Genomic DNA, 18,039 nt, shown 5'->3' on the forward strand with positions numbered 1-18,039 from the left:
GACTGTGAAGTGCACTCACATTGCCACGATGAAATATGAAAAGATTGGCCCAATGGACACCTGAAACTCTCAAAAGATGTGAAACCCACGCTAACTCGATCTCCTTTAGATGCAACCATTGGTGACATTGAAATGAAGTGACAATCAAATATGATATACGAATTAAATGGGATAAGGTGTGCTATAACATTCGTACGACGTTCATTTGATTGCCATAACTTTCTTTTCGATTACTTGAATGCCACATCGATTGAAAATCCGTTTACTTGAGTATTTCCAGCGATATATTTTAATGGTTTGTCACATGGCTTTTTAAATGAATTTTTGAGTTCAACGTGACTTTTTTAAATGAAATTCAAGCCCGAAATGGTAAATGGAGGAGACGGCATGGCAATGAACACTGAAGGAGAGGGGAACGAACAAAAACCTCATCGACTTGGTTGAGGACCAGGAAGCTCTCAATGGACTTGTAGTAATCGGCGACGAAATAGACCATCTTGTGCACATTCTCTCTCAGTTGCTCCGCATGCATCGGCTTCAACCCTTCCTCCATGCATGTTTCAACAACCAAAGCAAAGAGACGAAGGCTTGGATTAGCATCACTAACACACACACTCTTCATCACACAAATGAACTCGAATCGTGCAAACTCGTGGGTAGTGTTAAGTATTGCGATCGTGACTTGCATAATTTTGAGTTGCTTCTCCTTCTCCTGCTCTCTATTGTGAATTGCAAAAGGTAATGTTGCTCCAATTCCTCAAATCGGGGTTGGTATTTGAAGAACATATCTAATTTTGACTCAATTCGTTAATTTAGGGCAAACAGATGGGCCGAACGATTTGTTTACACTCTCACTTGCTGACTTCATTTTGCTGGCAAGCGATGTCCAAGAATTTTTATATTAAATTTAATGCTACGTTGGATTTTTCGTTCAAACAAATCGTTGAAAGCACCTAAGTAAATGATTTTTAACTAACTTATCACCCAAGTGATTGAAAAAAATAAAAATCAGATCAGGCATTCAAGTGAGCACTACACTAATTTATGTCGCTTGTGTCCTTACATTCAAATAATATGTCAGTGAACAAGTTTGTGCGACATGTGTCGTAGATATATGACGATTCGCAAGCATTAGTCTCATGACTGCACAATTTATATTCAATAATAGCAGCAACATGCATTCTAGTGACATTCGAATAATCAGATCATGATTCCATCTCGGTAATATATCGGCTTAAATTTAAAATATAAACTTTGTCATTATGACAGCTTAGCAATATGCATAATTTTCAGTTCGATTTTTGGCAGCATATCAACGTATTTTCATATTCGAAATTTGATCGACATTATGATGGCCAATAAACATCCGGATTTTTTTTTTAATTCCTAAACGGAAAGCATAACAACATATATTTGAATCTAAGATTTCAATTCAACATCATAATGACCTAGCATGCTTCTATTTGTAATTTAAAGAGTGACGCGTCATGACTTATCTTCAAAGCGGAGGTTGTTAAGGACCATGGTCCTCAGGTTTATAAGCAAAAGATGTTCGCCTGACCTATCAAATTTGTTTATAAGATTCTTTTACATAAGTATACCCCATTTCAAACGATTTAGGACTTCAGACTTATACTTATGACTTTCTCTGCAAATCTTAAAATTAAATAGGGTAATTAAATCTCCAAAAATTATGAAACAAATTATCTACGATTCTGCTATCAATATTTGTATATTCAAATAATTTTAGATGTTTCGCCGTTAACAGAAAGTTAGAAATATGAATGCATTACAAATTTAAAGAAATTAAATGATAAAAATATATATGCCCCTTCAAATTTATTGTGAATAATCATTACCCAAAAAATTCGAAAGAATAATAGTTATGAAATGTGGGTCGCTGATGTAAAGAATCTTACCGACGATTGGGATTTTGAATTTGTACTGTATATTATATCCATAGTTTGAATGTATTTCTTCTTCATTTAAGGCACATGGAAGGGTCATATTTGAATGATGAACAGGTCTTTTACAATGTGACTATAGAAACCTGTTGCGTCCTCCTTTTCTGAAGGAAAGTTGAAGTTTGAACCCTAAATTGGATTTGGTTTAAGGTGTACAGTTTGGCGACTCTAAAGAAGGATTGACAAAGTTTACGCTCAAACCTGCACTTTTCGGTTCAAGCCCTTGGATCTCTGGATGACAAGCAAGACAACAAGAATCAGTCACACCACTGTAGCCACAGATGGCTTAAGGTACTTGCTACTATTTCTACACAATGCCACTCAATCAACTGATAAACTGGTTTCCTTGATTGAACAATTAAGTGAATTCCCAGAGGGATCGACTCCACAAAGCTCGAATTTGCCAGTCAACTGAATTGATTTCGGAAGCTTGATAACAATAGAAAGATGTTTCGTGCGCACACCCAAGAAAAGTTTGCTTGTTCCATGACGCAAATCCCTACATATGTTCGATATTGCTATCCCTCGAGTTAAGGGCTAAAAGCTGGATTGCATGAGGGTTCATATTCATCTGTTCTTCAATGAAACTAGGATGTTGAGATATTCTCCTTTATTCAGTTCCAGGTACTGCGAAACTTTGCTAGCAAACCTCTCAAACAGGCCATCCATCACTTCTTCTCCGAAATGTGTTGCCAGGATGGGCTCTGAGACCGCTCTCATGCTTGCTGCCACATATTTGCCTCTTGTTCGTAAATCGCCATTGTGAACATCACACGACCTCCAGGGACTAACTCTTCCAAGCGAGACTTGAGGAACAAAGTCATGTCCCTCTTGAAAAGGTCCAAGTATGCCTCGAGCACGCTCTTGGGCCTTGTCCTTGCCAGATAAATATGGCCTTTGTTTAAGGGCGATCCGAACTCACTGACTAGGTTGGTGGGCACCTGATAATGTGCAGAAGTAACGGAATTTGCATGAATCAAATATAGAAGAGCAAATAAATCAATCTAAAGTGAATTATCATGACTAATCTGAGAGCACCAGTGGACACTATATGAAGAACGTATGAAATGAAGAGAATGGTCAGGGAACAACCTCCCATAAAAATTCCCGGGCATTGCTGCTATGAAACAAGGCCCGAAATCTCCTCCCTTCTCTCTCCTCAGCTCCTCGTAAAAGTTTGGGATCGATCTGAATACGGTGTTGAAATCATTGCCGAAGAGATCGTTCAGGAACATCTGGAACATGGGTTCCTTCTTATTTAGTTTCTTTTGCATTGCATCGATGGAATCGATCATTTCCCTAAAAAACAGTAGACTGTTGGGACCTGAAGAACATCCCAAATCTGCCAGTTTCAAGCATTCGGGGAAGCTATCTAGATAGAGCTCTTTAAGGGTTTCTTGCAATACTGGCTTTGCGCTGGACATCACCTGTTTCTGTATTTGTGCGGATGGAGAGCGAGTCAGTTACAGTATTGAAAACCAATATAAGCATGTATCGAATCTTCAGTTTTCTTTTGCACTTAAACCAACCTCTTGCAAGGTTTATGAAAAAGAAAAGCAACCTCTTGCTAGTGTGTTATATCGCTTTTGATTGAGATGATTAGGAATGTCAAATAGGCTCAAACTTTGGAATGCACTCAGGCGTGTTCTGCTGTCTCTGAGGTCATCACAACAAGGAATATCATGGAACGACATGGTTGTCGAGTGAGGTAGGCCATCGTGGATCAGTCCCCAACAAACCATGGCTGAATGTTGTGGGTGTTGCCTTGGGTTCAAAAAGAGCTGCGTTTGGACTTACTGGTGCAAAAGAGACTGTATAGGTAAGTGCACGGGTGAATTAAGAATGCAAAGAAGAATTCACACGGTGGAACGTCCGAAGTACAGAGGATCACTGGCATGCATTATTGCCATGTATTGGTGATGCAGATCTGCCGTTACCAATTATGTTGCGATATTGCCATCTACTGTCCCCTTCATCCAGGTCTGTACACGTGCTCAATCTAAGTCGGACCTCACACAACACCAAAACGTCAGTGATTATTTTCTCGCCAAAACCCTAAGCAACAACAGCCCAAATCTCCTCTATCTCCACAACGCCTCTGACCACCACAGCTGAAAACACCACCACGTCGAGCGCAACCACCAAGCTGACGTCGACAATGACGACCCCTCTCCAGTAGTCTCTCTCTCTCTCTCTCTCTTGGAGCATGACTGTTGGGGAGAACCGGGCAACAATTCACCAAGAACAAAACCCAATCCAGGATCAATATCTCCCCCACAATTAAACAGACCGAAATTAACTTAATCCTAGCAACAACCAACAATATTCCAACAATTCAACCTTGAAATAATAAGGAGACAAATACAACAACGACACCAAGATTTAATGTGGAAACCCAATGCGGGAAAAATCACGGTCCGCCCAAAAGCTCTAACTAATCACCAAGAATAGTAGGATACACCAAGTTCTTCTCTAGTCACACACTTGAGGCACAACATCAACATTACAACATCATTTTCATCACCACGAAGGTAGATTTACATAAAACGGAGGAGAAAACCCTAAGGCTGCGTTTGGTTGTCCGTATAAAACTCGGGATAGGATATGTTTTATCCTATCCCGTATTTGGTAGGTGTCTCGGATAGTATAATGTCGGATATAGAAGGGATATAACCTAGATTAAAAAATCCGAGGGAGGGGGGTAGGATAAGGTCGGATAGGATTTCTCTTATCCGTCATATAAAAGCTACTTTTTAGAAACCCTACCCCTTCATTCACGCACTCCTTCACCCACGCTATAGCTTGCTTCTGCAATTTGCGAAGGTATGTATTCATCCATGATCGTCTACAGCTTGCTTCTGCAATTTTTTTTCAGTAGTTTGGGTTTATAATTTTCATTCTTTGTTAACCGGTAATCGAACGACGAAGTTGTCGTAAACGAGTCCTTCGTTGGGCTCCATGTCGTGGATATCGTGTCTGCGTGCTGTGTGAGTTTTGAGTGCTTTTAGATGATGAGAGTTGTTTATCATGTTCCTCTTTCTTTTTTCTCTCTCGGGTGGTGGTCGGCTTTGAGTTCCGCCAGTGGTGTTTTTTCCATATACTGACGGATGGCCGTCCTCGCGGAAGTTGGTCAACCTTGTGACGTTGAGAAGCATCACGGGAACTCGCATTTCCCTGACGACTTGCTCCACTATCCTCATTTTCAAAGGATAGTTGTTGAGGAAGCCCCCACTTGAGATCGGTCCTGTTTCTTCATTACATGTCCCACCTGAATCCCAATCTCCACCTCTGTTTTCGTAAACAAGTAAAATACATAAGCATCACACCCTTATGTTAGAGGCTGTCTTAATTATAATAGACATTCATTCTCTGCAACAACTTCCATATTAATAGCTCCCTAGAAGTAAAATTTTTGAGTTGTCTTTTCATTGAGAACTAATCCATTGAGTTCTCTTTTCACAAGGCAGCAATGTTTGATCTTGTTAGAATAAAATTTTTAGTTGCCAAAGAAAACATTGCTGTTTGACAACCAAATTATGTGAGAATTTAAGGAAAGAGTTATTTTGCAGCTAGTTGGGATAATGTTTCATCGAGATAAGAAGGCTATATTTTAAATAGAGTTTGATGTGTGGGTTTTCAGAATATAACATTCCCTTCCAGAAGAAGTATATACATTGTTAAAAGTACCTGATACATAATGTTCCTACACTGAAGATGGAGTTTTTTTTTAGCTTTCATTGATCTCTTGATCTTGAGGTCCCTTTTGCACTATTTTGCTTTTCAAGTATTCATGCTACTAAATGATGATGCCAATGAGCACCAATTTCTGTGAGAGACACGTAACTATCTCACCAGGTTGTTCTTGTTCATTGGATGATTTCTGCGGGTCATGTCCATCTTTTGTTGGTTGACCAGATAATAATGGGGAGAGAATAGGGTCTTTTAGCTTACCGAGGTGATTTAATGAATCCAAAATATTTTAAGATGCCCTTGATTGCAACTGTCGTGAAGTCTATGCCTGGATAGGCAGACACACCTTTTATTTTTGGACTGTTCAATGTTAAGGATGAGAGAACAACTTATGCATTTTCCCTGTCATTTACCTACATTGTTTGTTTGTTGCTCAACTGTAGCAATAGAGACTTCACTACTTTGTAGACACCGTGATTGATAGGACTGTAAAGAAAAGCAAAGTAGAAGCAGTCACTGTTTTGATTTATGGGGAGTAGTATTGTAGCTATTCTAGTTCTCTTATGTGCAAAAACTAGCTCCATTTCTATGATAAAAGTTATAGCATTGTTTTGCATTGCAAGCAGCTAAACTAATGAGACATTTCTATCCAAAAGCACTTAATATTTGGTGAATATGACAGATTTTGTCAATGTTCTAACCTACTACTTAGTATTTGCCTAATGTTATTGTTTTTTTTCCTTTATTAGAAATGGATCACGATGAGAGAGAGGAAATTTTTAGCATTTTGATATTAGAGGAGATGAACCTGCAGATGTTGCTTTTGTGTATGATGTATATGATTGTGGCATCCACAGTTGCTGAAAGGCACTACCGTAAACATATATTGAAGGATCGCACATTTTTTAAAAGGCAAACTCGTTTAGATCACCTTGATCGCCTCATTAACAATAGTGACTTGAATTGTGTGGAACAACTTAGAATGGATAGACGTACATTTACTCTACTATGCGAGTTGGCACATACAATTGGTGGGTTAAAAGAAGATGGAATTGTGACTATAGAAGAACAAGTGGCAATGTTCCTACATATACTTGCCCATCATGTGAAAAATCGTGTTATCAAGTTCAGATTTATGAGGTCTGGGGAGACAATAAGTAGGTATTTTAACTTAGTTTTAAGTGCTGTGATAAGAATGCATAGTGTGCTTCTTGTGTCACCTGAACCAGTTCCAGAGGAATGTACCGACGAGAGATGGAAATGGTTTAAGGTATGTTTGCTTTGCTATTACATGGATTAATTTAATACTTTAAACATAAGGTTATTCTATTAATTTCATGTTTCTAGGGTTGCTTTGGAGCAGTAGATGGCACATACATTAGGGTACGTGTTTCAGAGGTTGATAAACCAAGGTATCGAAATAGAAAGGGTGAGATAGCGACCAATGTGTTAGGAGTTTGCTCACGTGACATGAGATTCGTATACGTTTTACCTGGATGGGAAGGCTCAGCAGTAGATTCTAGAGTGCTTCGAGATGTTTTAGTTAAACCCAATGGTCTGAAGATTCCCGTCGGTAAGATAAGCCCTTATCAATATGTTACATTATTTAACGTGTCGGGTTTGACGATTCTAAGACAATTAATAATGTTATCATTTGTTGTTAGGTAATTATTATCTTGTCGATGCCGGATACACAAATGGGGAGGGCTTTCTTGCTCCTTATAGAAGTACTCGATACCACCTATCCGAGTGGAGAGAAGGTTGTATGCCAAATTCCCCTGACGAGTACTTCAACATGAAGCATTCTCAAGCTAGAAATGTCATAGAAAGATGCTTTGGTCTATTAAAGTTACGGTGGGCTATTCTTAGGAGTCCATCTTTTTATCCAATTAGAACGCAAACACGGATTATTATAGCTTGTTGCCTTATACACAACTTGATAAGAAGAGAAATGGCTATTGATCCAATTGAGGCACAATTAGATGAAGTTGCTAACACCATTGAAGATGTGGAAACAATTAATGTTCTTGAGCCATCGGATCATTGGACAACATGGAGGCAAAATTTGGCAATACAAATGTTTAATGAGTGGAATGCCAGTCGAGGACATGGAGGAGTCGCCTGATTTGACATTATTCCTTGTCTCATTTGTTTCTAATTATTGTAAGGCTTGTTTTGTAAGATGTTTTTGTTTCCATTGCTATTAGACATGTATAATATGGTGCTGATTTGTCATCATGGAGAAAAATATTCCTTATGTAATGTTTGAATTCTGGCTATATCATTTTAAATTTTTAATACTATGCTGTTTTTATCATTAAATTTTCTCTACCATGCTATCATCTATCATTAAATTTTGTAAAATTGCAATGGGATGTTTAGGAATGGAAGGTAGCGATTTTAGTCAAACCCAAGGAAGGGGAACAAAGAGAGACCGACGTGTATGGACAATAGATGAAGAAAATACACTTCTAGATGGTCTTGAAGAACTAGTTGCGCGAGGAATCAAATCTGATAACGACTTCAAGAGTGGTTACATGATTATGTTAGAGAAGTGGGTTCAAGAAAAGTTTCCTGGTTCTGGCATTAAGGGTAATCCTCATATTGAGTCGAAAATGAGAAACTTGAAAAAGTTGTATAATCAGATTTATGACTTGAAGGATCAAAGTGGCTTTGGATGGGATCACGAAAAACATTCCGTTGATATTCATTCGGAAGATAGTTGGCAAAAATATTGCAAGGTTAGTGTTACTTCTTCTCATTTTTCTTCTTTACAACTTGTTTCTTTTAAAAAATATATATATATTTTCTTTGTAGGCCTATCCAGGAGCTGCTTCTTTGAGAGGAAAGTCCTTCCCTCAATATGATCGACTAGCAACTGTATTTGGAAGAGACCGTACCAAGGGAAATCTTAGTGAAGACCCTTCAGAAGCTCATGCGGCTGTAGATAATGAAGAAAGTGAGAATCATTCTGACGTGGCTACTACTGGTGCAAATCAAAACTTACCGCCACTATCATCTTCTCAAATGCAAAATGTTGCTGATTCTTCAAGAAGAAAAAGGGCTAAAGCAAGTGACAAGTGGGCTGCTGGGTTAGTTGAAATTGCAAGCACTTTTGGCTCTTTTATGGAAAAAGCTAACGAGAGGATGGAGATGATTGCTAGCCGCATTGGACATGCGAAAGATTTGGATGATGACAAGAGAAAAATGAACGAAGAGCTTCTTAAGATGTCTCTAGATACCATGGACAGAATAAAATTGTGCAGAAAAATTGTGAAGGATCCTGAGAATATTTATCTTTTTTTTGGATTTCAAGGAGATGACAGGAAGGCATTTGTGGACATGCTTCTCCAAGAGATGATAGAAGAGTAATGTCGTGTGTAGTCTCTTTTTGCTATTTTTTAGACAATGAACAACATCGAACAATGTTGATTTTACTATTTATTGGAATGCTTTAGTTTTTGGAATGTGTTGTTTCTTGTGAAGTTTGGAGCTTTATTCATAGTTGTTGTTGTAGTCTCGTCGTACCCTTGCTTTCATATTATTATTTTTTTGCTCAGTTCTTTTTCTTTTTGCTCATTCACCACTGCGTTCCTAGGCAAGATATTTAGCAGTGAAAGTCAGTATAGATTGGAGAGGGTCAGCTCGCTAAGATAACGCCAAGAAAAACTTGTTCATTATTCTGAAGGATCTTGTGCTGTTACACATGAAAAGGTTTCTTCGGAGTGGGCGCTCTATTTTCCATAGATTGCAATCTCTGCTTGATTGTGTATGGAAAAGGCTTCAAGTTCATGGGGCAAACATAAAGATGATGATGACAATTTTCATGAGCATCACATAGGGGCATATATGTTCTTTACATTGATATACGGTTTCTACCAAACGCAGGATAGGATAGGATATGAGAATATCCAACTTTAAATTCGCAGTTCACCAAACAATGGATAGGATATGGCCAAATCCCTGGATTTCTTATCCTAGCTTATCCAATCCTATCCTGACCAGAAATCCCGACGACCAAACGCAGCCTAACCGTAAATGGAGAGTTCCGAGGAGATTCTCAACAAACGAAACCGTTCAACTCGTGGTCTCACGAACAACATACTAAAATTTGAGCCAATTCCGACAACGTATGGCTCTCGAATCGGGACCACAAGCCATAGCCCCTTTTCTTCTCCCCTGTTTTCTTGTGCTCTCAGTGGGGACCCTCTGTTTTTCTCTCTCTTCTGTGGGCACACACTCTGTTAGATGTATGCCCTAAAGTCACAATGTAATAGTCATATGTTAGGGATTTAAGTTGTATTTTCAATTTCATTATTTATTTAATGGCAAGGACGTATTCATTCATTTGTCCAATTATTTAAATATATGAATGATTCCATAAGATCAGTTGTGACTTGACCTATTCTTGAGACGTTAAGAATATGTGTGACAGGTTCATAGTTAGACTGAATTTTTAAATTGTTTCCGGTCGATGGATCATTGAGTGGATATTAATGATCCTGTTGAGACCGGTGTGTTCTTAGCTTCACCATTAAGTATTGGATACTTAAGGGAATGACGAGTCACTAGTCATTGGGTATTGTGATGCCTGAGTTAGAATACAGGTGCTTGTACCAGACAAGTTCACTGAACATGACACGCATATAACGATTAGCAACATGGAAGCTTTTAGCTTGGTCAATGCCTAATCGTTCATGCTCTGGTCTTGTGTAAATAATCCTTAGACCTGAGGCACAATGTTGACTTGTGTGTTGGATGGCTATGGTTCACAGGTGTGCATCGTCTTTGTACTTGATGGCCATAGTTCGTTCACATACGAAGTTACGCGTGTGCGCAAAATGGAATCTGTCTCCTTGTTATATGCAAGGTACAATAATGATGTCCTATGCAATCTAATCTTGACACTGCATTAAAATCCTCGGCCGGGGTTGTAACCGAGAATTAATTGTTCATGTCTCATATAAAATGCACGTCAATTAGGTTTGTGCATATGATCGAATTGGTGGCTTGACAAATATTCTATGGTCTTTGTTCTTTCGGGACATAGTAAGATAGAGGGATTGAATTGCACTGTAGCCAAAGTTGACAAGTTCGTTATGTTCTTAAAGCATTCACACTGTCTAGGTAGACATGACATATTGCTAGATGTCAATCATGGCTTGTAAGACCTAGAGGTTGATCGGGATAATCAATTTTCTTAAGAGTACTAATGTGTTGGTGCAAGTCTTACTATTAGCTCAGTGATGAACCTAGGGATGTCACACACTATAACCAATTTAGGATGACGTTGTACGGAAGAAACGATATTGGAAATATGTTTGCAATCGACTTGAGTCGGACTGAAATTAAATTAAATGAGATTTAATTTAATTAAATTTTTGTCATGGGCGTGTGTGCATATGATGCTCACGAAATACACATATAATGATCGTGCACTTCTATGTTTGTATATATATATAAATTTAAAAGTGCACACGGTCATCAATAGTTGCTGTCCGTGTGCATTTTAATTTAAAAAAAAAAGGCACACGATCAGCAAACGGTTGCTGACCGTGTACATGTCACACACGATCAGCAACCGTTACTGATCATGTGTACATGTGCATACATGCATGATCAGCAACCATTGCTGATTGCCATATTAAAAGCGCAATCAACAGGAGTTGTAGAATGACGAAAAAATGTGAAAACAATTATCATGTGTTCGTGAGAGTTAAAAATTACGTTTTCTCTCTTCCGACGCCGTGATTGAAATATCAAGAGTGCGGAGAATTGTTGCCATAAGATTGCTAGCACAATTCTATTGGTGATTACCCGCAAGTTCTTTCTTCTGTTCGTCGTGCGATTAGTGGTGTGTCTGAATTAGAGGTCCGACGGTTGTGGGGCTCGAACTGAAGAACATCTGAATCGAAATCGTTTTGGGCATGCTACGAGAGGTAATCCGTTTAACCCCCTATGGTCTTCCGATTTTTGATTGAAACGCACGAACAACGCTTTTGGAGATACATGTATGGTTATATCTTTCCGCTGCGTTTATATTTAATTTAACTATGCATGTTCCATAGAAAACCAACACACTCCACTGACGAAGCACTTCTTTTTGTTCTTTTCTTTTTTGACTTTTTTTTTCTTTTCTCTTTTATTTTGTTTTATGCTGGTTGGTCCCACATAAGGTGGACCCAGTCAACAAATCTCCCCCTCCACCTCATGTGGGAAGATCTATCATGCCCGCTTTGCTTTTACAAGAGTCAAGTTTCATCACGGGCAAGGCTTTGGTCGTCATATCGGATCCATTGTCGTCGGTGTGGACTTCCTCGAGTAAAAAGAGCTTCTCTTCTAATTTTTCTCGGACCCAATGATACTTCACATCAATATGCTTCGATCTTGAATGCAATACCGGATTTTTGCTAAGATAGATAACACTCATGCTATCACAGTATAGAACGGTCTTCTCTTGCTTCAAGCCCAACTCTTGTAGGAATTTTTGCATCCACAAGAGTTCCTTACCTCTTTCGGTAAGAGCGATATACTCCGCTTCAGTCATAGACAAAGTAACACACTTTTACAATCTTAACTGCCATGAAACCGCTCTCCCTGTAAAAATCATCATGTAACCTGATGTGAACTTTCGAGAGTCAACATCATCGGTATAGTCCGCATCTGAATAGCCACCCAACTCAGGCTTTCCATTTCCATAGCACAAACATAATCTGGAAGTGCCTCTAAGATACCTCAAAATCCATTTAATAGCAGCCTAATGCTCTTTATCTGGATTTGAGAAAAACCTACTCACAATACCAACTGCATGAGCAATGTCTGGTCTTGTACAAATCATGGCATACATCAAACTACCCATGGCTAATGCATGAGGAATTTTCATCATCTCTTCCTTCTCTTTCTCACTTGTAGGACACTCGTCACTACTCAACTTGAAATAACTAGCAAGTGGAGTACTTACAGGTTTACATGTGCTCCTGTTGAATCTTTCCAACACACCTTGTCAATGTACTTCTCTTGAGATAGCCAAAGTTTCTTGTTCAACCTATCACGAGTAATTTCATGCCAAGGATTTGCTTAGCTGGACCTAGATCCTTCATTGCAAAAGTTTTACTCAACTCATTTTTTAAGCTCTTGATTTTCTTAACATCATGCCCGATAATCAACATATCATCCACATAGAGTAGGAGGATAAGAAAATCATTATCCGAGAATCTTTTCATAAAGACACAAGAATCGGAGTTGGTCTTACCATACTCGTGATCTTCCATGAATGATTTGAACTTCATATACCATTGCCTTGGCGCTTGCTTGAGACCGTACAAACTTTTTCTCAATCTACATACAAGGTGCTTCTTGCCTTCGACTATAAAACCCTTCGGTTGCTCTATATATAATTCTTCCTCTAAGTCTCAATGAAGAAAAGCCATCTTTACATCAAGTTGTTCAATTTCTAATTCAAGGTGGCAGCCAACCCAAGAACAACTCGAATAGAAGGCATTTTTACAACAAGTGAAAATATCTCTTCAAAGTCAATCCCTTTCATTTGACGAAAACCCTTCACAACAAGCCTAGCCTTGTATCATGGTTGCAAACTACTTTCTTCCATCTTCAACTTGTATACCCACTTATTTGTGAGTGTTCTCTTGCCTTTAGGCAACTTCACCAATTTAAATGTGTGGTTCTCATGCAATGATTTGAGCTCCTCTTACATGGCTTCATACCACTCGTTCTTTTGATCACATGACATAGCCTCTTCATAAGTTTTTGGCTCTCCTGCATCTGTGAGTAACTCATACTCATGCGGTTGATATTTCTGTGAGGGCCTACATTCTCTTTCAAATCTTCTAACCTAAAGGAGGACCGGCTATTCTTGCTCAACTAGCTCCACTGGCTCAACTTGCTGTTCTTACTCAATTGTTTCACCCGTCTTAACTGAAGAATCAATATTTTGTGAGGATTTACCATCTTCATGATTTTCGTGTACTTTTCTCTCGTGATTTCCACCCAATACGGTAGGAGGACTTGGACTGAAACTAACATAATGTTGCGCTATATTCTTTGGTCTCCCCAGCTTGTTAATGTCTTCAATGGTTTGATGCTCAAAGAATACCACATCTCGGCTTCTAATGACTTTCTTTGCAACTGGATCCCATAACCTGTAGCCAAACTCTTCATGTCCATAATCTAAGAAGATACACAGTTTAGACTTGCTATCAAGCTTCGACCTTGCATCTCTTGGAACATGCATAAATGCCAGGCAACCAAACACTTTCAGGTAATTATACGAATCATCTTTCCCACCCCAAACTCTTTACAGAACATCCCCCTTAAGAGGAACTGATGGAGAAAGATTTATCAAGTCCACTGTTGTTCTCATCGCTTCACCCCAAAATGACTTGGGCAACTTTGCATGAGAGAGCATACACCGAATCCGATCATTAATTGTTCGGTTCATTCTCTCCGCCACACCATTTTGTTGTGGTGTTTTTGGAACAGTTTTCTCAAGTTTGATACCATAATCTCTACAATAACGTTCAAACGGGCCTCTATATTCACCACCATTGTCAGCTCGAATACATTTCAACTTCTTCCCGGTTTCTCTTTCCACATTGACATGAAATTGTTTGATAGCCACAAGCACCTGGTCTTTATATTTCAAACCAACTGCCCACACTTTTTTAGAGCAATCATCAATAAATGTCACAAAGTACAATGCACCACCAAGTGTTCTAGCATCCATGCAACAAACATCAGTGTGAAAACCTATGTTGCTTACCTATAAGGCAATGAGTACATTTCTTCAGATTTCTCTCCTTTAATGGTAGGAGATTCTTTCTCGCAAGAGTTTCAAGCCTCTTCTCGCTGAGATGACCGAGCCTCATATGCAATAGGTCAACTGAGGAGTCATCCACTACATTCACATCTTTCTTGACCAACTTAACTTGCATGGTGTAGAGAGTGCATGTCTTCTTACCCTTAGCCACTATCATGGAACCCTTAGTCAATTTCCATTTGCCGTTACTAAAGGTATTACAATAACCATCATCATCTAAGGCACCTGTGGAGATTAAGTGAAGTCGAATATCCGGAACATGTCTCACATTTTTTAGAAGCAAACTACATCCAATGTCGATCTCCAAATGAATATCTCTCATGCCGATAACCTTGGAAACACCATTGTTTCCCATCCTAACACAACCAAAATCACCGTTACGATAGAAAGTAAAATAGTCACGCCGTGAGGTGACATGAAATGAAGCTCCGGAATCAACAACCCAACTAGAGTCTTGGCATGTAAGGTTCACATAAGTATCATCACAAATGAACACAATATCGCCATCAGATGTAACTGCCGTTGTAACTTGCTTTTCTTCTTTTTTTCGATCTCCATTTCTATCATGAGATTTTTCTCTTTTTGGCAACCTACATTCCCAAGACTCTAGTTGGGTTGTTGATTCCAGAGCTTCATTTCATGTCACCTCACGGCTTCATTTCTTGCCATAATTATAGCACTTGCACATTCCTCCTCGGCCTTGACTTCGATCTTCCTCTTGACTTGCCCCGGTCATCATTACTATGAAGCTTTCTTGATTGAGTTCTCGCCCTATTTTCTATGACAAGAGCCTCCGATTTAGAAGCATAATTCAAGCATTTTCTCCTTGTTTCTTCATTGAATCGGCTTTCTTTGACCATGCTCATGGAAAGCACAATGGAAGGAGCCGAATTGTTTAGTGCCACAACTAAAGTTTCCCAACTATCGGGAAGAGTACCAAGCAATAGACATGCTTGCAATTCATCACCTAAGTCAATCTCAAGATTTGTCAATTGATTTACGACATCTTGAAATTCACTCAAAGTGTTCCGATATGCTACTTCCCTCCTTGTATCTCAAATTCACAAGTCTTTTAACTAGATAAACTTTATTTTGTGGGGTTCTCCTCTCATAGAGATCTTGCAAATTCTTCCACAAAGTGTCCACTTTCGTTTCTTTAGCAACATGATGAAACACACTATCATCAATCCATTGTCGAATAAACCCAATCGTTTTCCGGTTCATTCGCTCCCCTTCTTTGCCTTTATTATCTTCTTTAGCCTCATCACCCTCAACTGGATCAAATAAATCTTTGCAATATACCAAGTCTTCCATCCGAGGCTTCCAAATGTTGTAATTCAAGGCATTTAACATAAATATGATGCCACTAGTTTCCTCAATTCAACACTAGAATATCAATGCTAGCTTTGATACCACTTTGTTGGGGAGAACCGGGCAACAATTCATCAAGAACGAAACCCAATCTAGGATCAATATCTCCCCCACAATTAAACCGACCAAAATCGACTTAATCCTAGCAACAACCAACAACGACACAAAAACACCAAGATTTAACGTGGAAGTCTAATGCGGGAAAAACCACGGACTGTCCCAAAAACTTCCACTAATCACCAAGAATAGTAGGATACACCAAGTTCTTCTATAGTCATACACTAGAGGCACAACATCAACATTACAACATCATTTTCATTACTACGAAGGTCGATTTACATAAAATGGAGGAGAAAACCCTAACCGTGAATGGAGAGTTCGTAGGAGATTCTCAATGAACAAAATCGATCAACTCGTAGCCTTCGGTCTCATGAACAACATATTAAAATTTGAGTCAATTCCGACAACGTTTGGCCCTCGAATCAGGACCACAAGCCGTAGCCCCTTTTCTTCCCCCTTGTTCTCTCGTGCTCTCAGTGAGGACCCTCTATTTTTCTCTTTCTTCTGTGGGCACACACTCCACGCACGAAGCACTTCTTTTTGTTCTTTTCTTTTTTGACTTTTGTATATTTTCTCTTTTATTTTGTTTTATGCTGGCCAAGCCCCACATAAGGTGGACCCAATCAATAATGACGGAATCGGCATGGGGCTCTTTGCCTTGGCGAAGCTCGACATGCATTGAGCTCCATCTCCTGGACAGTCTTGAACCTCTAAATCTGAAGGGGTCGAGCCTCTAGGATCTAGAGGCTCGGCACCGCCTCTGCGATCATGAAGGTCTAATGGTGATGCTGAACTATCTGAGACCTTGACAGCAGTAGAGGCCAAGGTGCAAAAGGGCGATGCCATATGGGCTACGGAGAGAGCCGGTTGAGAAGCAAATGAGATGGCACCAGCGAGAGTGACGGCAGGCTGGTGGCACTGATATGGATGAGCCATCGACAGCGGAAGAAGACAACAGGAAACTACACAGAGAGAGAGAGAGAGAGAGAGAGAGAGAGAGAGAGAGAGAGAGAGAGAGAGAGAGAGAGAGAGAGACCTGGATGAAGGAATTCTGGGCATAACTAGCTTTCCCTTCTCCTCCATTCATATCAAAGAGTCTGATCCATGATTTAAGGAAGAGCCACCCTAGCACTCTATATCTTTGCTTCGCTTATCTTTTTCTTGCCTGCTCTGCTACCTTTATAATGGATTTCAGATGGATGTTGCTAGCGGTTGCTTAACCTAGAATTTCTGACGGTGGGATTTTGACCACAAGTTTCAGTAAGAGATGTGTAATAGTAAGTGGTATTTTTCTAATTTATTTAAAGGAATAGATTAAAAGTGATAAGAATCAAGGAATAAATAACTTATAATAAATTGAATTGCAACTTTTTAATGGACCATGAATATTGTTCCATCAAATAATAACAACCTCTAGTATACCAAAAGTTTGGGTAATTTTAAGATTTTAAAATCCGTTAAACATACATATGAGTTACATTTTTTCAGTTTACAAATTGAAATGCAAGTGAGCTCCTAATGTTGAAGCAAGAAAGATTCATCGATCTATCTCTTGATTTGATCGTGAGAAAGTGATGTACTTGACATCAATTTCAGTTGTTCACCGTGGAAACATTATTTTTAGAAATACAATACTCAATTCTTTTTCATTCAAATCCATTTTAGATAGATGCAGTTCATATTAGAGGTAAAGTGATTGATGAAGATAATGCTAACGATGAAAATGAGATCGATAATATGCTAGTGAAGAAGGAATCATAACACCGAAAGAAATCGTATAAGTACACATCTTGCAAGTTACATATATCATCATATAGTCACATTTGGGCAGAATATATGACATGCAGTTTTGTACTCTCCACATGATAGCGGTTATGAGGACATATTCCAATTTTTGTGAATTCATCACCTTTAGGTGTATGAACTGAAAGGAATGGTGTGTGCTGGTTGTAACTTGTTTAGCAAATTACAAGTGTATTCCAGCCTGACTTGTGACTTTTAGTGGTGAGAGTGGACGTAGGCTTATGGATAAAGCCGAACCACTATATATCTTTGTATGATGCTAACTCTCTCTGTTTCAATCACATAAGCACAAAATCAGCTCACGGTTTTTGAAAC

General features: G+C 39.0%; 1 protein-coding gene and 1 pseudogene across 1 annotated transcript; one reads left to right on the forward strand and one right to left on the reverse strand.

Moving 5' to 3' along the window:
* Positions 1–2,380: 2,380 nt before the first annotated feature.
* LOC115689561 (monomethylxanthine methyltransferase 2-like) lies at positions 2,381–3,323 on the reverse strand (annotated as a pseudogene).
* Positions 3,324–8,038: 4,715 nt separating this feature from the next.
* LOC130136972 (uncharacterized) lies at positions 8,039–9,026 on the forward strand. The gene is made up of 2 exons (XM_056307639.1): positions 8,039–8,395; positions 8,472–9,026. Exons 1-2 carry the CDS (start codon positions 8,039–8,041, stop codon positions 9,024–9,026), a joined length of 912 nt encoding a protein of 303 aa, XP_056163614.1.
* Positions 9,027–18,039: the final 9,013 nt, after the last annotated feature.

The sequence above is a fragment of the Syzygium oleosum genome, unplaced genomic scaffold (assembly GCF_021117445.2).
Source record: "Syzygium oleosum isolate NSW1041296 unplaced genomic scaffold, Sole_v2.1 Sole_v2.02, whole genome shotgun sequence".
Taxonomy (NCBI): domain Eukaryota; kingdom Viridiplantae; phylum Streptophyta; class Magnoliopsida; order Myrtales; family Myrtaceae; genus Syzygium; species Syzygium oleosum.